The sequence below is a fragment of the Erigeron canadensis genome, chromosome 9 (assembly GCF_010389155.1).
Source record: "Erigeron canadensis isolate Cc75 chromosome 9, C_canadensis_v1, whole genome shotgun sequence".
Taxonomy (NCBI): Eukaryota; Viridiplantae; Streptophyta; class Magnoliopsida; order Asterales; family Asteraceae; genus Erigeron; species Erigeron canadensis.
Window position 1 is genome coordinate 31389322 of NC_057769.1, and position 21759 is coordinate 31411080.

The following is a 21759-nucleotide window of genomic DNA, read 5'->3' on the forward strand; positions in this document are numbered from 1 at the left end:
GCACAATCCATATGGAAGACGGAACGCGGGTCACAATTTCAGTAACGATATTAAAGTGGATATCCCCGAGTATAATGGCCAGTTAGACCCAGATGAATTTGTGGAATGGCTCCGCACAGTTGAACGGGTTTTCGATTATAAACAAACACCAGATGAGAAGAAGGTCAAGATTGTAGCCTTGAAACTCCGCAAGTATGCCTCCACGTGGTAGGCCAATGTCTGTTCAAAATGTGAAAGTCTGGGAAATGACAGAGTCAGATAATAGAGCAAGATGAAAAAACTTCTCAAGGCCAATTTTTTACCTGTTTATTACCTTCAAGAAAGTTTTTCCAGGTTACACTCCCTTAAACAATCTGGTAAAACTGTAAAAGAATATTCCTAAGAGTTTAAATATTTATTGATGAAATGTGGTCTTAATGAGGATGATCCTCAAACCCTAGTTCGATACCTTGGAGGACTAGAGCCTCGCATAGTTAATATAATTGAATTACAACCCTATTCTACCTTAGCTCATTTGGTTCTAATGGGTCACAAAGTAGAAGCCCAACAAAAAGAAAAAGGAAAGCTTGAGACCAATAAACCCATAACAAAATCAAACACTTTCTATAAGTCTAACAATCCATCTATACTGAATAAACCTTTTACCCCAGCTACTGATAGAGCAGCTTCTTCTAGTCCCAATCCAAAAGCTCCTCGTCGATGCTTCAAATGTCAAGGATTAGGACATTTCGCTTCAGAATGCCCTAATAGCAAAATTGTCACACTTGCCGAGTATGAAATTGCTGGAGAACCTTGTTTTGAGACCATCGATTCGTACTATCTCCTGCCCGATTTGATGAAGAAGGGGAAGTTTTGGGTCCTGATGTTGGCGAGCTCTTAGTAGTTCGTCGACTTCTGAATGGTAGTGTACATGAAGACCAACTCCAGCAAGAATCTATTTTTCACACCCGTTGTACAATCAGTAACAAAGTTTGTGATGTAATTATTGATGGAGGGAGTTGTACCAATGTCGCCTCTCATGTTCTTATCTCTAAACTTGGTTTGAATACTGTATCACACCCTTCTTTTTATGTAATCCAGTGGCTAAACCATGGAAAGGGGATTCGAGTTTCACATCGTGTCCTACTTAACTTGAGTATTGGTAAGGCATATTATGACAAGATCTGGTGTGACATAATCCCTATGGATGCATGTCATGTACTTCTTGGCAGACCATGGCTGTTTGATCGTTGGGTTATTCATGACGGGTACAAAAACACATATTCTTTCTTGTTTAATAATCGACGGATCACACTCACCCCCATGGTTCCTATACCATCGAGTGCCACACCAAATCAGCCGCTAACTACTCTGTTGAAATCTGAGTTACATGAATTCTTCACATATAAAGACTTTATTTTAATGGGGCCTGAAGAATACAATGACTCCATAGCTAGTGAGGTACATACTTTAGCCAAACCTTTATTGAATGCAATTCAACATGTTTTTCCAGCACATATTCCTCCTTGATTACCTCCATTACGTGACATTCAGCACAAGATTGACCTTGTCCCAGGGTCAGTCCTCCCCAACAAACCAACATACGATACCAATCCTGTTGAAACGGCTGAGATTCACAAACAAGTAGATGAATTGTTAGCCAAGGGTCTCGTTAGGGAATCATTAAGTCCTTGTGCAGTACCAACTTTATTAGTACCAAAGAAAAATGGAGAATGGAGAATGTGCATTGACAGTCGGGCTATTAACAAGATCACAATCAAGTATCGGTTCTCGATTCCCCGACTTAATGATCTTCTTGATGAATTATATGGTGCAACAATTTTCTCAAAGATTGATTTGCGAAGTGGGTATCACCAAATCAGAAATTTTGAAGGGGATGAATGGAAAACGACATTTAAGACTAAGGAAGGACTATACGAGTGACTCGTTATGCCTTTCGGGTTCTCCAATGCCCCGAGTACTTTTATGAGACTCATGAACCAAACATTGAAACCCTTTCTTGGTAGGTTTGTTGTCGTTTATTTTGACGACATTCTCATTTATAGCCGCTCCACAAAAGATCACAAAATCCATTTACAGCAGGTATTTGAAGTCTTAGCCCGTGAGAAATTGTATGAAAATCAAAAGAAATGTCATTTTTTTACTCCACAGGTTGTTTTCTTGGGTTATGTGGTTTTAGCCTAAGGAATTGAAGTTGATGATCGCAAGGTACAAGCTATACGAGACTGGTCCGAACCCAATTCTATTCAACAGGTCAGAAGTTTCCATGGCCTTGCTTCGTTTTATAGACGATTTGTGAAGGATTTTAGCACTGTTGTTGCACCCTTGACTGAACTGATAAAGCTGAGACAATTTGAGTGGACTCCTCAGGCTCAACTAGCTTTTGATGAGCTAAAACGATGTCTCACATCCACCCCGATTTTAGCCCTACTTTGTTTTGATGAAATGTTTGAAGTTGAATGTGATGCATCAGGGGTTGGTATTGGGGCTGTGTTGTCTCAGTTGGGCAGGCCCATTGCCTACTTTAGTGAAAGTTCAACGAGGCCCAAAGGTGTTACTCAACTTATGATAAAGAATTTTACGCCCTGGTTCGTGCTTTGGATCATTGGAAACACTATTTATTACCTAAAGAGTTTGTTCTTCATTCTGATCACGAGGCCCTAAAATACATCCAAGGTCAACATAAACTGCAGCCTCGTCATGCTAAATGGGTAGAGTTTCTCCAATACTTCACATTTACTATTCGTTATAAATCAGGTCAGTTAAACAAGGGGGCCGGCCCCCTTTCCCGTAAAAATTTATTCACTACCACTTTGGAATCAAAAATTGTGGCCTTGTGGGACTAGAGCTAATCAAACAAGAGTATGCTACTGATCCCAACTTCAGTGAGGTATTTTTAAAATGTACTCAGCATCCCACTAAGGATTTTCACCTTGTTGATGGTTTTCTTTTTTAAAGGAAATCGCCTTTGCATTCCCCAAAGTAGTTTTCGGCTTTCTTTATTTCAGGAGCTGCATGAAGGGAGTCTATCAGGGCATTTTGGGACTGATAAAACTTGTCTTCTACTCAAATAGTACTTCTACTGGCCTCGGATATGTCGTGACGTTGAGCACTACATACAAAGATATCTTGTTTGTCACCTTGCAAAAGGTAAAACACAAAATCAGGGCCTGTACATGCCATTACCAGTTCCCTTGGCCCAGTGAGAAGATCTCAACATTGATTTTATCACCAGGCTCCCAAAAACATAAAGGCAAAAAGATTCCGTCATGGTGGTTGTTGACCGGTTTTCAAAAATGGCCCATTTTATTCCATGTCACACAACTTTTGATGTTGTTCAAGTTGCTGATTTGTATTTTAAAGAAGTCGTGCGCTTACATGGTATTCCTAAGTCCATTGTAAGTGATCGAGATCCAAAATTCCTTAGCCACTTTTGGCTGACCTTATGGCGAAAATTGGGAACTAAGCTCAAGTTCAACACTTCATGCCACCCACAAACTGACGGTCAAACAGAAGTCACCAACCGCACTTTGGGTACTCTTTTATGAGTCCTTGCTAGAAAGAAGTTGTCTTGCTGGGATCTAGCTTTACCACATGCTGAATTTGCTTATAACAGGGTCCCTCACAAAGCTACTGGCCACAGCCCCTTCGAGACTGTCTATGGTATAAACCCTCTTACTCCTGTTGACTTAACCGGGTTTGATACATCAGCCCAATACAAGCCTGATGCCGAAGCTCGAGTTCGTGACATTCATACCATTCATGCCTAGGTTCGTGATCGTGTAACTAAGTTAAATCAACAGGAAAATGTACGTCGGGACCGTCACCGAAAGCTTTTTGCTTTTCAACCAGGTGACCTTGTTTGGATTCATCTTCGCAAAGACCATTTTCCCACAAAACGTCGTTCCAAGCTCAACCCTCGTTCTGATGGCCCTTTTAAGATTGTTTCTAAAGTTAACGACAATGCATACAAGGTTGAGCTTCCTGGTGAATATGGTGTATCCGCTACCTTTAATGTATCTGACCTGCAACCTTATGCCGACCCCGATGAACCCTTACCAAGTTTGAGGGAAAACTTTTACGAAGCTGAGGGGAATGATGGGGACGAGTCTCAACTACAACGTTCACTAGCCGTTATCACAACAGAGTCACCAACAGGGGCGGGTGTCAAATGGGTCAGTCGGGTTCCGGGTTGGCAGTGAATCAAACCCATTATTCAACAAGTAGCAGTCATATTTGCAGCCCAGTTCAAAGCAACATACCATGTTGGCAGCCCAGTTCAAAGCCCATTGGCAACGTATTGTTTCAGTATTTTTAATTTTATTTTCATGCAATTTCAAGTAAACTTTGTTATGCATTTTCTTTTATTGTACCTGGTCAAAAGTCTTTCCTAGAGATTAGGATGATGACTTAGTGGGGTAATGGCAGTTAGTTTCTTTCTCTGTATTAAACAAACTCAATATCAATGAATGAACCAGAGAAATTATGTTTTTAATTTATTTTTAGTTTTCCCCACTGGAAGGCTAATACTACCATTGCTATCTCAAGATTAGCACCTTGAGAGGTGATCTTTGGATCCCTACATTCAACAGGTGGTGAGACTGTATCCTGTTTCGGGTAAGGTTTGCTCTTCGGGTTTTTATTCGGGTGGTGTGACTTTATCCTGGGTTATCCGTTGTAATTTTCTGTTTTAAATTTGAATAATAATAGCAGTAAACAACCTTTAGAGTTCGGGTTCCATCACCACAATTATTAATTCTTATTTTATTAATTTGCCAATGAGATACATATCAACTTACAGTTGCTTGAAGACTGTGAGAAGACATCCTGGTTTTTACCTATAGGTCTTAAGTTTTTCCTTAAATTTTCTGCCATCACATCTTGTCTTAAATTGTTCGAGGTATAATATACATTGAAGACTGTGAGAAGACATCTTGGTTTTTACCTATAGGTCTTAAGTTTTTCCTTAAATTTTCTGCGATCACATCTTGTCTTAAATTGTTCGAGGTATAATATACAGTAAAAAAAAAAGTAAAATGCTAAAAGCAGCCCTAAGGCTGCATTTAACGTGCATAAAAAATCTCTACTTTTCGTATCAAAAACCCACCCTCTAAATTTTATGGTAAGTATACAACTATTTAATGCACCTTAACTGCAGTCTTAAGAACTGCGTTTAGCAAAACTTAGAAAATAATTTAATTCATTTATTTCCTTAAATAAATTAAGAAGAATGATATTGCTACAACAATATTTAGCTATTTACAATAATCTTAATATATACTATAAGAAAGTTGAACTAATGACTTATTAACCAATCACATCATTCGATTTCTTCAAATTGACTTTTGATGATGTCATCATTTAGATAAACTACAAATTAAAAATCTTAATAATCATTATCTAAATATATTATTATATTAATATTTATAATAATTTGTAAAAAAAGTCTCATTAATTTATACTTTTTTGTTTTTCATTAATAATTTACACTATTTAACCCTGATTACTTAATTTATATTTATTTTTAGCCATCAACTTGAGAGAATTTTTAAAATTTACAATAATTTAATTAAATAAAAATTTTTTTAACATATGAACTATTTTATAGAAAAATTTATTTAAAAACCTAATGACTTATTAACAAATATTAGATTGGATTTTTATAATTATAAATAATAATATTTAGTTTAATATTAGATATAAATATAATGTGAACTCTAGATACATATCCAAAACATAATAACAGATAATGATATACAACATCATTATCCTAAACACAATAGGAATCACATGAGATGAAACGATCATAAAACGAAACATAATTTACAACAGAAGGTTACTTGAATCTTAAATCCAAATCAATATAAACTTCATTCAAGATTCATTTTATCTCTCAATAAAAAAGGTACATAATTTTCTCCTTTTTTTATATATTAGTTTTGCATTTTAAATGTTTAAAGTTACAGTTGTCATTCAAATCAAGAGTCCTAATTTATATCAAAGAAAATATAAAAACAATCCTAATTGTTATCATATTATCATAGAACAAATGATTGAAAATAAACATATGCGTGTTATGGATGCGCATCATGATTAAATACATATATTTGAATATCAAGTACAGGATCAAAAATATGTTTATATTTTAATTCTTAATTATCTTTCATAATAATATCACATTATGAGTACACCTGGTTTCAAAATATTATATAATGAGAAATTATTATATATAGCTTGTGCCTTGTGGAATGACTACGACAAACAATTCCATTGATATGTCTAGGCTAATAATGACAATGATGAACCTATTATTATTGTACTACAACTTGCAAAATATAACACTTAAAACCGTATTTTTTAAAATTATAAGCCTTTATGACTTAAATGTATGAAGATCTAATATTGATGATATCATAAATCCCGTGTCCAGTGTTGGACATGGGTCTAAAATCTAGTACCTACATTATACAACAAACAATAAAATTTATACACATGTTGTAGATTATTAATTAATTAATATTGTAACAATATTACTCTCAATCAATTACGAGTAAAACATTAAAAAATGGTAAAATTAGAATATTAAATATCAACGGGCCCACGCTCACCCTTAACCATTTCTCCCTCTTTATTCTCAATCTCACTCACACTTCACTCCTATAAATATAACCTTCTCAAATCCTTCATCAGAAGTAAATCTACACATACACACATACAACCGAAGATATAGATATATAACAGATAGATACAGATGACGTCATCATCGTCAGCGAGAGTAGATCTGGACGGAAACGCAATAAAGCCGTTAACGATATGCATGATCGGTGCCGGTGGATTCATCGGTTCACATTTATGTGAGAAATTGATGAATGAAACACAACACACAGTGTTAGCTGTTGATGTATATAATGATAAGATCAAGCATTTACTTGAACCGGATTCTCTTCCTTGGACCGGCCGGATTCAGTTTCACCGGCTCAACATCAAAAACGATTCGCGCCTTGAAGGTCTTATCAAATGCTCCGATCTGGTATATAACATTATTTCTCCGATCCGCAATTTTATATTAAAGCTTAATTTAGTTTATTTTAAGTTCATTCACATTGTTTTTACTTGATTTGATTAATTAATTTTCAACTTTTGAATTTTATTACATTTTGTGTATGTATCTGTTAAGTGACCAGTTAGTTAATTTATATTATAGATTTTAATTTAACTAAATGATATACATTTTGTATATGTATATTTTATTAAAATATTGTTATTGTGGATCCACATTTTTTAAATTTAATGTATCTTTAGTGAGAATTTGATATATATTTAGTAGATTTCTGTTAACTGAATGTTAGTTAGTTTTGCATTATTTTGCTAGATTTAACGTAAATATAATATAATTTAGTTATATACAGTTTGTACATGTATATTGTGTTTTAAGTTGTTGTGAATCTGAAATTTATTTGTTCTATAACTTAAAATATTACACTCTGGAGTGAGAATTTGATATATATCAAGTGTTACGTTCTTGGAGCGTAAAATTCTGAAGTAATATGTCAATTTAAGTTATTTAGTCAAATTTTTTATATGAGTTGTATTGGATCTGTATTTTCATTGTTAGTAGCTTGTAAATGCTATAAGAATAGGTTAGAATCTGTTACTGAAAGTTAGTTAAATTGGAAGCTCTTAAATCCGCTGTCGTGAAAACTGATATTTTTGTGCCATTTTGTTGTTTAGACGGTGAACTTAGCTGCGATCTGTACTCCTGCGGATTACAATACGCGTCCTCTTGACACAATTTACAGCAATTTCATCGATGCGCTCCCTGTGGTATGGCTTATGTTTTTTATAGCGTTGGTTAGATGTTTTTGTATATATTAGAAACCATTCTGCTGCTTTGGTTTAATTATTGCAAAAAGTTCTATGAAATTCAATCGCTGATGTGATCTTTATTTATCAGGTTAAGTACTGTTCAGAGAATAACAAGCGTCTCATTCACTTCTCTACTTGCGAAGTATATGGAAAAACTATTGGCAGCTATCTTCCCCAAGATAGTCCCCTGCGACAGGTAAGAATTCTCATTTGTAGTTAGTAAATGCATTAGTTACTGCAACTCTTGAATAATGCTTTTTTTTTTCTTGTTGGTGTAATTGGTGTTCTTCTTGCTATATTGGGTTTATCTTCTTTGCGTTCTTCATGCAATTTTGGCCTATTTCTGTCTGCTACCTGCTCTTTTACGTAATTCGTGAGATTTTTAGTTAATCAAATCTGATAGGATTTTCTTGCTGACGGGATTGTATCTTGTTTAAATTTAATTTTTCTTTAGTCAAGTTTAAGATAACTTTTCTCAGTTTCCTGCTCTTCAATGGATAACCTTGATCAAGATATAATTGTTACAAAGTGGTCTTTGGAAGTCATGTTGCAATGTCGTCGATCTCTGTACTATTTTCATTTGTTTATGAGGTTCTAAAGTGTGGTTTCTCATTGTGCGATTCTTAAGTTTGCATTCATGGTGGCTGAATTGCATCTATTTTAGGATATGCCATCGTATTTTGTGACAATTAAGTTGTGATTTTAAGTATGCACGTGTTATTGTTGGCTACTGAGATAATCCAATGTACCTTGCCGATTTGGGGGTGTTATCCTTATTTTCAACCATGGTTACTGTTGGTGCATTTCCGGGTGACAACATCATTATAGAAGTTTGTCTTGAGTCTATTGAATATGTACTTGTAATAAACGTTAAATTATTACGTATAATAAAGTCAACCTTGTCAAGCTCGACCGTTGACCAAGTCAAGCTCGACCTTTGACCAGGTCGAGCTCGTGTGATGTCCAAGATGGGCTTCGGTCCATGAAATTCTAGGTCCGTTTAAGTCCATTAGTTTTAGTATAAATAGAATATTAATCCTTATGTTTAAGGAGAATCTTCCAGTCGTTTTGTTTTTCATATTTTCGTATTCTGAACCTGGTATTTTACTTGTAATTGCATTTACTGAAGTAATATACGGTTCAAGTTTATTTTCACATTCGTGTTCTTGTTGTTGATTGCTAGTGTATAAGATTTTCCGCACTTATACATTAGATACTTAATCTCGTTAGATCCGGTGGCAAAGGGACTTACAGTTACTCATTTACTCATTAACTGTTGCTTGTGTTTCAACCATTTACAGGACCCTGCTTACTATATTCTCAAGGAAGATACTTCCCCTTGCATTTTTGGCTCAATTGAGAAGCAGAGATGGTCTTATGCATGTGCAAAACAGTTGATTGAGAGGTTGATCTATGGTGAGCATACTTGCTTATGGTCAAAAAAGTAATATAAGACAATCTATGGAATTCTCTCCTCACCTTTGTTATTTTTCAGCCGAGGGTGCGGAGAATGGTCTTGAGTTCACCATTGTAAGGCCTTTTAACTGGATTGGCCCTAGGATGGATTTCATTCCCGGGATTGATGGTCCCAGCGAGGGAGTTCCAAGGGTTCTTGCATGCTTTAGTAATGTATATTCACTTCTTTGAGTTTTAGAACTTCATGAATTTGAGCTATTCAATCCTATCTGTTCCTGATAATGTCATTCTTTTCTTGCTCAGAATCTTCTCAGGCGTGAGCCTCTTAAGCTTGTGGATGGTGGTGAATCACAGAGAACCTTTGTTTATATCAAAGACGCTATTGAAGCTGTTCATTTGATGATTGTATGTTACACGCCTACACCTTTTATTTCTTTTTAATTTGTTTAGATAAGATAATTCTGTTTTCTAACAGTTACATGTGTTAATTCTCAGGAAAATCCTGCTAGAGCTAATGGTCATATCTTCAATGTTGGTAACCCTAACAATGAAGTTACAGTAAGACAACTTGCTGAAATGATGACCAAGGTAACAATTGTATTTTAGTTGACCAAGTCCCATTGGTTGAAATGGTGTGCAGCGAATGGAGATCTGTCAAGAAAGTGGTTTTCTACTTTCTAGTATGCTTTATATCTTATGGCCCAATGAACCGTCTCATATGGCAGGTATATGCAAAAGTAAGTGGAGAAGATTCAATAGAGACTCCGACCGTTGATGTCAGTTCCAAAGAGTTTTATGGTGAAGGTTATGATGACAGCGACAAAAGAATTCCAGATATGACCATTATAAACAAACAATTAGGTGTGATGCTCTTCTTAATGCCCTTCTTATCCAAGTATCTTATTGCCTTTCCAGAAAATTGGTACTCCATATTATATGTACTCTGATGATTTTACTAGAGATGACACGGTTAGGGGGTTGGGATAATAGAATGACGTTAGATCGGGTTGAAGTATGGTGGTTTTTACTATGCGTTGAAACATGCCATTTTATGGTATGGATTGAAACAGCAGGGTGGCGGTTAAGTTGACCAAACACTTTTGTCCATTTTTGGATTTCCTAACTAATTGACATGTTTGTTATGATTACAAAACAATACTATTAGAATTATGTGGAGGTTTTACGAATTGCAAATAGACTATTGGATGACTTTTTACACGTTTGACCCTTTCCTTACTGTCCAGTTAAGTTTTTTGTTTGACCCATTTAAGATAAGGGCAGAAGCAAATTTACCCATTCATAAGTTAAGTATTGAAACTGCCACTGTCAATTTCTTAATTGCAACTTTGCAAGCAAGCAATTTGAACAATGCCGACATCATTATCTTTATACAAAATCAACATGCCATGCGATACAAAATTTAACACTGGACATCTCTTTATCTTTATACATTTCGTTGTTTCTATATTGACATATATATTTTTGGATGGCAGGTTGGGACCCAAAGACATCGCTATGGGACTTGCTTGAATCAACACTTACCTACCAACACAGGACATATGCCGCAGCAGTTAGGCAATCAATTGCAAAACCAGTAGCCAATTAAAAATTGTGTTTGGAAAAAAAGTGTCCTGGTTCACATCCATGTTTGCTGTAATACTTTTGAAGAAACCTCGAGTATCATTGGTTCATTTCTTTGTCCAACGTTTTGTTATATCATGTCCAAGATAGTTAAAAAGTTGTTAGGAGACTCTCGCGCCTGTAATTTGTAGTAAGGGAACTCTGCCTGTATAATTCTCCTCTGCTGTGTACACAACCAAATAATTGGGCTTTTCTTTCATACCTAGTCGTCCTCCTGGCAGTTTGTGCTATGGAGACCGTCGTTTCGGTTTTACATTTGTTATATTTCTTTTGCTCATGAGCCGATGAGCGCTAAGTGTCGTGTTCTTTAATTAGGTCTTGTTCGGACCCCTCTTCATAAATTAAATAAATTATTGTTATGTGTTTTTGTGGAAGCCTCAGTTCATATATATTTTTCAGATTTTTTATTATATGACAAACTAAAAGTTACTATATATTTATGGCGACAAAATTAGCTTGTTGCTTAAACATTGTTAAACGGTCAATATATACCCCAAGATCGACCCATATTGTCATTTGTAGTATTAATTAATTTAAAAATAAAAATATTTTTCTAACACATGTTATTCATCCTTCATCATCATCATCCACCCACAATGTGGCTTTGCCACGTATTCTACACCCGTGGTGGTGCAACAGTTTTTCTTGGCGGTGTACGTAAGGTACATCCATCACTTGTCTGCTTTCCTTTCCTTTTCATTACGAGTATTATTGTTATTTTCTAAAAAATACCTATAACACAGAGGCCAAAGGGATTTGCATATAATACTTGTACTCACACATTGCAGTAACAAGAAAGCCACAGAAAATCGCTGGTGCGTATCTTATGATTTTATTGCATTTTTAGTTTTAATTATAAATCTCTGCAGTAGTCATGCCTAATATACCTTCTGATTGTTAGCTATATCTATGTATCATTGACACAAATAGTATGTAATATCCCATGCTTTAGTAGACAACATATTATAAAGCAAATAACTTATTTTTTTTTTAAATTTTAAGTTTCTAACATTTCATCAAAACCTCGTTACATCAATAACCTACCCTACTTGCTGTCGCCGTCGCCGCCGCCACCACCACCACCAATCCACGCCGCCTAACACTGCCACAGCTACCGCAGCACGCCGTCACCAATCGTCACCCCCACCACCACCGCCATTACACCGCTACATCGCACGGGTACCTTTCGAGTACATTCCTAATTGCTGGAGCTTTTCTTCCTTTATTTTCATGTCATCAATTAGCTAGTTTATAGTTCTGTCTGAAACGTGTATTAAGATAGTATTAGTTTCCATATTAGTTAGTTTACAAATTATTAGTTTCCATGCATTAGGTTAATAGACTCTATAAATACAACCTCTTGTAATCCTCATTAATCACAAATCAAATACGATAACCTATAAGGATTTTCATGGTATCAGAGCCAGGTTCGATCCTGGGACCTGTGGGTTATGGGCCCACACCAGATATTGAAAAAGATTGAGAACCGGCAACCCAATTCGGATCACAATTGGCTGCTTGTCCATAATGGGTGCATCCCCGACTAACCCAATGGTTTTAACTTCATCACTTTTTATTGTTCAGCTTGAGAGTTGAGTTGTTATTAGACTGGTTAATAAACTGTAAATTTGTTACTAGTATTAACAAAAATATGATACTCAAGTAGTTGCATGTAAATATAGACTGTTAATAAACTACAATAAATATTCATAAATTGCTAAGTTCATGATGAAATGATAAACGTTTAAGTTATGCGTACATAGATAGATACTTGTAAGACATGTTAATAAACTGTTGATTACATAATGTATTATAAAGAGACATATTATTAAACAGCTACATTCATGATGCATTATGAAACTCTGAAGTGAATCTGAGTTTCTACCTTCTAGCATAACTATTAACCATTTAAAAATTGTTGATATGGTTCTCATAAATTCTTCTTCATGGTTAGAGTTTAAAATTTTATTAACAGTTTTCCTAAATTAGATATAATGTTGTTGGCAATTGATAAAAAGATGATCTACTTATGACTTTATGAAATCTTTCCCTTTCAACTTTGCCTTTAAATATTTTTGTTTGTGTTATATAATACTTGACGAAAAAAATATGAATTGATTAGGGTTTAAATGTATTTTCATTGGTATAATCTTCATCAAGTATTATATAACACAAAAAATACGAGTATATTATTAAAGTAAAAGTCGAAATAGAATGACTTTAAAAAGTCAAAAGTGGACATCTTTATGGCATGAAGGAAGTATATGAAATGTATCGATTTGTATTTTGTAACAGTTGATTTCTATGTGTCGTTCATATATTCGTGATTTGATGCCACATAAGACATGTCATCTTATTTATATAAATACTACATAGATATAGATTACACGACCCCATCTTGCCTTCTCTTTTGGCTGTCATACTTTCATTTACACAAGTTAATTTAATTTACAGGCTTCTGCTCACTTTGGATGTCTTTGTTCTGCGCAACTTCATAAATATTAGTACTTGTGAAGGTAGTTTTGGTGGTTTCATAGTACTATTTAAAAAAATGCAACGCAAAAGAAAGGAACATGAGTCATGGGGAAACATTGTTGAGCTTGGTTATACAACTGCCAGACAAAATATGAAAAGGAGACAGTTATATAATGCTAATGTGAACGCTGTTACAACTTACCAGTCGTCGATTGTTGCTCATGTAGAAGACGACCGATCTCCCATAAAGACCAACTCTTTATGTTCTCTCAGTCATTTGGAACAACCATGGCAACCTACTACACCTGATAAGAAGGAATGTTGTAGTATGGTTCAGCTAAAATATCAGTTCAAAGCAATAAATAGAGGTGTGTTCTTCCCTTTAGCTTTGTTTTGTAGGAGTGAGTTTTGGTCCGGTCCGAGCCCTTTCGGTCTAGTCCCCAGGTGTCAAATTTTAGATTTTTACAATCCATTTTTACCCATTCTCACCCCCATGGTGAAAGTCTATCAACAAGACACCTAATTTCTCGACAGAAAAATAAAAAAGACAAAGTGAATTTATATCTATATTGTTGTACTTAACAGGTTAGAAGAAAATTCAGTTATTGTTACTGAGGATCATGTTTCATTATTAGCTTTGCAGGTTCTTCTTGTATACCAAACAAAATAGTTGAACATGTGTCAATAATCTCTGCATACTTTTTCTGGCTTAGTACATTGAATGTAGATGAACTATACACAAATTGTCATTGTAAGTAATGAACTTCAATCTTACTGTTTATAATAGTAAACTCTCAGTTCTTTATAGTCTGCATAAATTAGTTTAGTATGGTTTCTAACTAAAATAATTCATTTGTTTGTAAATGATTCTAAACATCAACTAAGAAGGCAAATAAGAAATAATAATCATGTTGATGCTAGATCTACTACTGCATTACTGTAGCCCTAGAGATCATAGTATATGGTAAAAGTAACTATTCGATTATACCACATTTAATTTCAAGTTAATGTTGCATTAAACTGTATTGATTGAAAGTTTCTTGCATGAAATGGTAAATTTTAATCCCTATATATCCGTCGTATCAAAGTGTTTGTTTCCCACATCTTTTGTTTGTTTACTGCACTTTTTTGACTTTGTTGTTTAATCAACTGTTGTGTACGTATAGATGTATCGCCCCTTTATATTGATCTTGGAGATTGCAATCAAATATGCGAACATTGTAAAGCAACTTTCTGGTATGAGGAACGCCGAATGTGTTCCAATGATCAACAGGTTCAATACTATCGTTGCTGTCGAGGAGGAAGAGTTGTATTACCAATGGAACCAGAACCTCCTGATTACATCAAAGATTTGTTTAGAAATAAGCACTTCTTAGACAATATACGGGCTTATAACCAGATGTTTAGCATGACTTCTTTTGGTGCCCGTGTTGATGAATCAGTAAACGCTGCTGGAACAGGTCCTTATGTGTTTATGATTTCTGGTCAGATTTTTCATTGGATTGGAACATTATGTCCAACAGAAGGAGAACCACCCCGGTTCTTACAATTGTATATATATGATACGGAAAATGAGGTAAGTAATAGAATGTATCATTTTGGTGGACAAGATAATTCTGGTAATTTGAGGTCTGAAGTTGTTGAAGGACTGATTAGTTTTTTGAATGAACATAATGGTTTAGTTAGGCTGTTTAGAATGGCCAGAGATAAGTGTAATGAAAATTATGTGCCGGAATTTAGGATTAGATTATATAGCGACTGACAAGATGAGCTACTGACTTCTCAGAGAGTTGGAGCTATAGTGTTTGAAAGTGGCCCAAAAACTCAAACAGATTATGACGTGATTATCGAGATGAAGGATGGAAGGCCCAAAAGAATTAACAAGCTACATCCATCGTATATGTCACTTCAATTTCCTCTAATTTTTATTTACGGTCAGTCTGGTTATCAATATTCGATGAAACTAATCAACTCTCATGGTAGTGAATCTGAAAAGATTAGGAGTTTAACAATGAACATGTATTATGCTCATCAGTTGCATGACCGGTTCAACCTTTATGGATTGTTGGCACGGGGAGGCAGGTTATTCCAACAATATGTGGTTGGTGCTTATTGTAGCATAGAACTAAGTAGAATGGACTATATTAGATGCAAGCAAGGGGATATCAGAAATGAATACTTATCCGGATTACATGATGCAATTACCAGGGGTGATCATGATGGGTCTGATGTGGGGACAAGAATAATTCTGCCTGCCTCTTTCACTGGGGGTCCTCGATATATGTACAGCCATTACTTGGATGCTCTAGCTATCTGTCGTGTTCATGGAAATCCTAAATTTTTTATTACGTTCACGTGCAATGTCAAATGGCCAGAGATCAAGAGGTATATGAGTAAATTTCCAGAATTATCGCCAGCAGATAGGGCTGATATAGTGGACCGGATTTTTCAGATGAAAGTTCGAGCTTTTATCAGCCTCCTCAAAAATGACAAACCATTTGGGCACGTAACAGCAGGTACACGCACTTCATGATTAAGTTTATATTCAAAACTATTAGGTAGGTAGGTACATTTGATAGGCAACTACATGAAGTTTTAAAATATCATGAGCCAACATTAAGGAAAATAGCTTATACGGTAGCATATTTTATATGTCATTTATTAGCATACATTTCATTAGAGGTGGAAACCGCTCGTTTTATCATAACAAAATGCCATTATGTAGCATTAATTATTAAAGCTTTATAGACAGAAGTGTACTTGGTGGTTGGATTTCGTTTTTAAAAATATTTTTGCTTGAATGTTTATCATATACCAATCGTTGATAGATGGATTGGTACATGGGGCAACCTGACATTTAGAGGTCTTGGATTCAAATCCTGGTGTGAGCGAAATGCTCCCAGAAATGGTGACAGGGTTTTTTTTCAAAATGGATTTCCCCTGGAATTGGAGTTGGGTGTGGCATGTCGCTAAGCCCAAATTTTCCATTCAAAAAAAGAATGTTAATAATATGATCAGTTATATAACTAATATTTCTCATGTATGTTTATATTTTTTTGGACAGTTTTATACACAATTGAATTCCAAAATCGAGGGTTTCCACATTGCCATACACTACTGTGGGTTACACCAAACACAAAAATACAAGCTGGTGAAGATGTTGATCAATATATTACAGCGGAGTTACCAGACCCGAAACTTGATCCACATGGATACAAAGTTGTTTCAGAAATGATGATGCATGGCCCTTGTGGGCCAACTAATTCAGGCGCAGCCTGCATGCAAGAGGGATTTTGCAGCAAGAGTTTTCCAAAGAAGTATAATGAAAAAACATTTTTTGACAAAGATGGATACGTGCATTATCAAAGAAGAAACACAGGCATCTATTGTATAAGACGAGAGGTAAAGTCAGATAACAGCTACGTTGTTCCATATAATCGGTTCTTGTGTCTTTCCTTTGGTGCTCATATTAATGTTGAGTATTGCGGTTGGAACATGCTGATCAAGTATCTGTTTTAGTTCATTTCAAAGGGTACAGATCGGGTTGTTTCGTGTATTACCAGGCCAGTTGGTGATCCCTCCCCGTCAACCGGTCAAAGAAAGATAGAAGCTGTTGACGAAATCCAAAAGTTTGTCAATGCACGTTACATTGGCCCCTATGAAGCCTGTTGGAGAATCTTCAATTTTCGTATACACCATAGAGAACCAGCTGTGGTGATAATGGCAGTTCATATAGAAAACATGCAGCAGATTAATTTTAGATCGGGACAGAGACTCGAAGCAATTGTTGGCGACTGTGAAAGAAAAAAAACTACATTAACTGAGTGGTTAAACTTCAATACTAGCTCCGAGGAAGGTCGCCACTTGACATATCTGAATTTTCCTTCAGAATTTGTTTGGTGTCTAGCACAAAAGAGCTGGAAAAAGAGAGCTAACAAGAATAAACCGTCGATTGGTAGGTTAACATACGTACATCCTAGTTCTGGGGAGTTATTCTATCTTAGAATGCTACTATGTCATCAAAAAGGTTGCAAGTCCTTTCAAGACATACAAAAAGTGGATGATAAAGTTTACCCAACATACCGGGCTGCATGTAAAACTTTAGGTTTACTCGGTGATGATAAAGAGTGGAGTGCTGCATTAGAAGAAGCTGCTGCTCATTCAGGTACATCAGCAGAATTACGCTCACTATTTGCTCATATCCTTATTTTTTCTGAAGTGACGGACCCAATTACTTTGTGGAAAAAGCATTGGACTCAAATGGCTGAAGATATTCCGAGAAGGATCTCTACATCACCTTATATCGACATATCTCATGTGGAGTTAGAAGGTTATGTGCTATATCAAATGGAAGCGCTTTTAAGTTCTTGTGCTAAATCTTTGAAAGATTTTGGTTTACCATCGCCTCCACGACATCTGCTAGATAAATTAGCAAATGAGTTATTGGTGGAGGAGAGAAACTATGACCGAGATATTCTAACTGGAGAACGATATGCACTCGTGTCAAAGTTAAATAAGGAGCAAAAGGAAATCTATGATTTGATTATAAATGCTTCAACAAACAATCTACAAGAGCTGATATTTGTAAATGGGCATGGAGGCACGGGAAAAACTTTCCTTTGGAAATCAATTATCAGCTCTTTGCGTTCTCAAGGAAAGATTGTATTAGCTGTGGCATCTTCCGGTATTGCTTCTTTACTTCTTCCATCAGGCCAGACAGCACACTCTCGATTCAAGATACCTCTTAATTTGACAGATGAATCAATGTGTGGAATTAAAAAAGGAAGTCATAATGCAGAGTTATTGGCTCAGACTGATGTTATAATCTGGGATGAAGCCCCCATGAATGACCGTAGATGCTTTGATACGTTAGACAGAAGTCTCAGAGATATTCTTGATGCTCCAAATATTTTCTTTGGCGGGAAGTCAGTTATGTTGGGTGGAGATTTTAGGCAGACGTTACCTGTAAAGAAAGGAGCATCTAAAATGCGGATAATAGACGCATCTATTGCTCGGTCGGAGTTTTGGTCACATTTCAGAATTTGCACACTGAAGAAAAACATGAGACTCTTGCAAACAGAGTTAAAGGAAGAGGACGAGAAAAGCGATACATTCTCTTCTTGGCTTCTGGATGTCGGAAACGGGAAGATTGGTGAGCCGGACCAATTAGATCCACATAATACATCATGGATCAAAATCCCGGATGAATATTGCATTGGAGATGACGATGATAATGGAATATCAGAACTCATCAAATTCATATATGACGAGAAAACGCTACAACAACCAACTGCTCAACAGCTACAACAGAAAGTAATACTCTGCCCAAAAAATGCGACCGCCGACCTCATAAATCTGAAGGTTTTATCAATGGTGAAGGGTTCGTCCATAACTTATGTAAGCTCAGATGAAGCAACTCCCTTTGGAAATGATGGAGGTGAAACAGAAATGTTATATCCCGTTGAATATCTAAACACACTCAACTTTCCAGGTTTGCCACCTCATCAACTTGAGCTCAAAATCGGAGCACCGATCATGCTTTTGAGAAATCTCAACTTGGTTAGTTGATTGTGCAATGGCACGAGGATGATAATCACACAATTATTGTCGAAAGTCATTGAGGCACAAATTATTACAGGAATGAGAGTGGGAGAAAAGGTATTCATCCCAAGAATCAATGTGATCAACAATGATAGGAACCTGCCATTCGTCTTCAAGAGGAAGCAATTTCCAGTCAAAGTTTGTTATGCTATGACTATAAACAAGAGCCAAGGACAATCTCTGAATAAAGTAGGGATATACTTGGGCACGGGCAGTTATATGTGGCGTTATCTAGAGCAACCTCACCTTCTGGCTTAAAAGTACTGATCAAACAACAAGAAGGCCAGCTACAAAATGTAACCAAAAATATAGTCTACAAAGATTTCTTAATGAATATAGACACATCCAGGTTTGACTCGTTTTTCATTTTTCATAGGGGCATACCATACCTTTTTCATATTTCATATTATCTGATAATTGTGTTACCAGGATGGCAATAGTGAGCGTTGTTATCTGAAGGACACTCTGCTGCCTACTATTTTGGACTGAACGGTAGGAATTTCTATTTTCTAAAAGGATGTTTGAACCAAACGACTTATCGTTTTTGTTAGCTTACATTCACATTTTGATGATAACTGGTCAACTGCGCACATCCCTTTTTTGCTAACACAGACACAGTTCATGTAGGCTGATATGGGTTCTAGCGACATACATCACTTTGACCAACACATGGAGTCTGGTGTATCTGAAATTCTGACCTTGGACAAAACAAGACTCAATAACAAACGCTACCTTATCTGACAAGTCTTAAAGCATATGGTCGAAGCTTTTAAGGGGCCACCCCCTCCTTTTTTTCGTTCAATAATGTAGTTTTATCCGTAATTTGTTCGCTTTTTTTTCTTAGTGTTATTTCCGAGTCCTGTAATTTTGGGTTCCCCCCTTGATTATTTTTCATAGTGCTATTCCTACCCCCACTCTTCATCTCAATTTCCGGCCACTACCATATTCAGGTGATTACAATGCACAAACATGTAGTAGGAAGTCAAACAAATGTACTTTGGAGGAGCTAAGGGGACTCTGATTAAGAAATCCAAAGGGGGGTGCACAAACAAGAGCTTCAGTTGCAACAAGACGATGATCAACTGTGAGAAAGATGACCCCAAACAAACATATTTCCATATGGAATGTCATTGTTGTGTTGCATTATGTGACTCCTCTAATTCTTCAAACAGCCTATATATATATATATACATACATATGACCATGTCAAGAGCTACCATAAGCTTTACTACTTCATTAGCCTAAGATATCCCCTCTTTCTTCCATAAAAGAATGAAGAGTCATCGATCTTCATCCTTAACGATAACGCACATCCAAGAACCTTGAAGAGCTTTCAGTGTATAGGACCTTTATAAAAAAATGTTGTTGTCTACAAAGTTACCAAGAGATCGAAGCAGCAGCATGCATTTATCCGTTAAGGCTACACCGGAGCTCTACACGAAGTTGGAAGAACATCCGGACCCTTGATTATCTAACCATCCCATTTCATCTGGAGGTCAACTGTGTTGTGGCAGCTTATATCAACTTTGACACGACTTTGTCAAGTTTGGTCAAACCTGGTTTTGACCAGATTCGTTTTTCGACTTTTCGGATATTTTCGATCCAGTTAGCACGAATACCTGCATAGTCCTAAACCGTCGATCATTATCTGAAAATTGAACGAATTTTGATTACTTTGTACTTTTGTAGTCTCGGTTTTATGTTGTTTCTACTCTTTGTAACCATTTTGTTACGTATATAATTTTTTTAATTTTTTTGCTTCCTTTAAATCTTCATAAGTGGTCTACTTAAAATTTGTCATGTGATAGTAATTTTATTTTATGTTTATCTGTGCTTTGTTATTTTTATTTTTAATTTTTTTTTGACTTTTTGAAAAGGTTTTGAATTCAATTTGATATCCAATAAATTAGAACTTCTTTCTTAAAAAATGAAACAAACTTATTATTGTAACAATGATACTCGTTTATTTCTAAATTAGATTAAACCAGCACGTTGTGCAAGGTTAACTGAGAACATAAATAAAAAATTCAATAACTGATAGTTACATTATCGTTCATAATTTATGATAATATAAAAAACTGTCATATTACGACTGATTCAGACAATAAAATTATAGTATATGAATTAATGAAATACGTCAAATATGTAAAAGCATGAACAATAAGTAGAAAAGTGAATATGGGGTTGCTTAGAATTCATCACATTCAAATATTTTAATATTTGTTTGTATTATAAATAAAACCATGGCCCCTCATGAATTTTATCATTAAAAAAACAAAATGTGAGGTGTTCCCCATCTAAGCTTAGATGGGGACAACCCCATATTCACTTCCCCTGAACAATAAACATTAATATCTATAAATCATAAAAATCTTTTTATAATATATATTCATTAAATATAATATATAAAATATTTTCAAAAAAATAAACGTAATATAATAAATAATCTCATTTAAAAAAAAATATTTATCGTTGAATTAATAAAAAAAAACATGTAGATAAACATCTTTGTGCTCATATAAAAGATAGAAAAATAAATATTAATATTAGGAATATGATCAAAATGGGTGATAAAGATCATACATGAAAACATAAATATACCAATTTAAATAAAAAAACGACAACTAATTAAAAATTGTATGTGATACGAAAACTAAAAATGACACCTAGAAAAAAACATATTCTATCTTATATATATATAGAGAAGAGATTTATATGGTTTAAGAAAAATTAACTAAAACATTAATAAAAAGAAAATTT

The 21759-nt window shown here is 35.3% G+C and overlaps 3 protein-coding genes across 4 annotated transcripts; all 3 read left to right on the plus strand.

The window, feature by feature from the left end:
• The first annotated feature begins 6670 nt into the window (after nt 1–6670).
• On the plus strand, nt 6671–11297 carry LOC122581994 (UDP-D-apiose/UDP-D-xylose synthase 2-like). The gene is made up of 9 exons (XM_043754329.1): nt 6671–7030; nt 7732–7824; nt 7955–8062; nt 9168–9282; nt 9362–9495; nt 9586–9687; nt 9778–9870; nt 10008–10143; nt 10776–11297. The coding sequence occupies exons 1-9, from the start codon at nt 6752–6754 to the stop codon at nt 10886–10888; spliced, it is 1173 nt and encodes a 390-aa protein (XP_043610264.1). The 5' UTR covers nt 6671–6751; the 3' UTR covers nt 10889–11297.
• Nucleotides 11298–14716: 3419 nt separating this feature from the next.
• Nucleotides 14717–18151, plus strand: LOC122583571. The gene is made up of 5 exons (XM_043755963.1): nt 14717–14974; nt 15185–15914; nt 16463–16800; nt 16918–18060; nt 18110–18151. The coding sequence occupies exons 1-5, from the start codon at nt 14717–14719 to the stop codon at nt 18149–18151; spliced, it is 2511 nt and encodes an 836-aa protein (XP_043611898.1).
• A 4-nt stretch (nt 18152–18155) lies between these two features.
• LOC122583822 lies at nt 18156–20362 on the plus strand. Of its 2 annotated transcripts, none has more exons than XM_043756202.1 (3): nt 18156–19348; nt 19429–19491; nt 19618–20362. In XM_043756202.1, exon 1 carries the CDS (start codon nt 18163–18165, stop codon nt 18964–18966), a length of 804 nt encoding a protein of 267 aa, XP_043612137.1. In that variant the 5' UTR covers nt 18156–18162; the 3' UTR covers nt 18967–19348; nt 19429–19491; nt 19618–20362. The 2 variants fall into 2 exon arrangements, with proteins under 2 accessions (XP_043612137.1, XP_043612138.1); XM_043756203.1 differs by having other exon boundaries at nt 19627–20362.
• Nucleotides 20363–21759: the final 1397 nt, after the last annotated feature.

Bases quoted from the DNA above. Each gene is read 5' to 3' on its own strand.
- LOC122583571 (XM_043755963.1), top strand. From the start codon at position 14,717: ATGGAACCAGAACCTCCTGATTACATCAAAGATTTGTTTAGAAATAAG. The intron at 15,915-16,462 runs GTACACGCACTT...TTTTTTGGACAG, and splicing joins ATTTGGGCACGTAACAGCAG to TTTTATACACAATTGAATTC. The intron at 16,801-16,917 runs GTAAAGTCAGAT...TATCTGTTTTAG, and splicing joins TCTATTGTATAAGACGAGAG to TTCATTTCAAAGGGTACAGA.
- LOC122581994 (XM_043754329.1), top strand. From the start codon at position 6,752: ATGACGTCATCATCGTCAGCGAGAGTAGATCTGGACGGAAACGCAATA. The intron at 7,825-7,954 runs GTATGGCTTATG...TTTATTTATCAG, and splicing joins TCATCGATGCGCTCCCTGTG to GTTAAGTACTGTTCAGAGAA. The intron at 9,283-9,361 runs GTGAGCATACTT...GTTATTTTTCAG, and splicing joins GATTGAGAGGTTGATCTATG to CCGAGGGTGCGGAGAATGGT.
- LOC122583822 (XM_043756202.1), top strand. From the start codon at position 18,163: ATGTGTGGAATTAAAAAAGGAAGTCATAATGCAGAGTTATTGGCTCAG.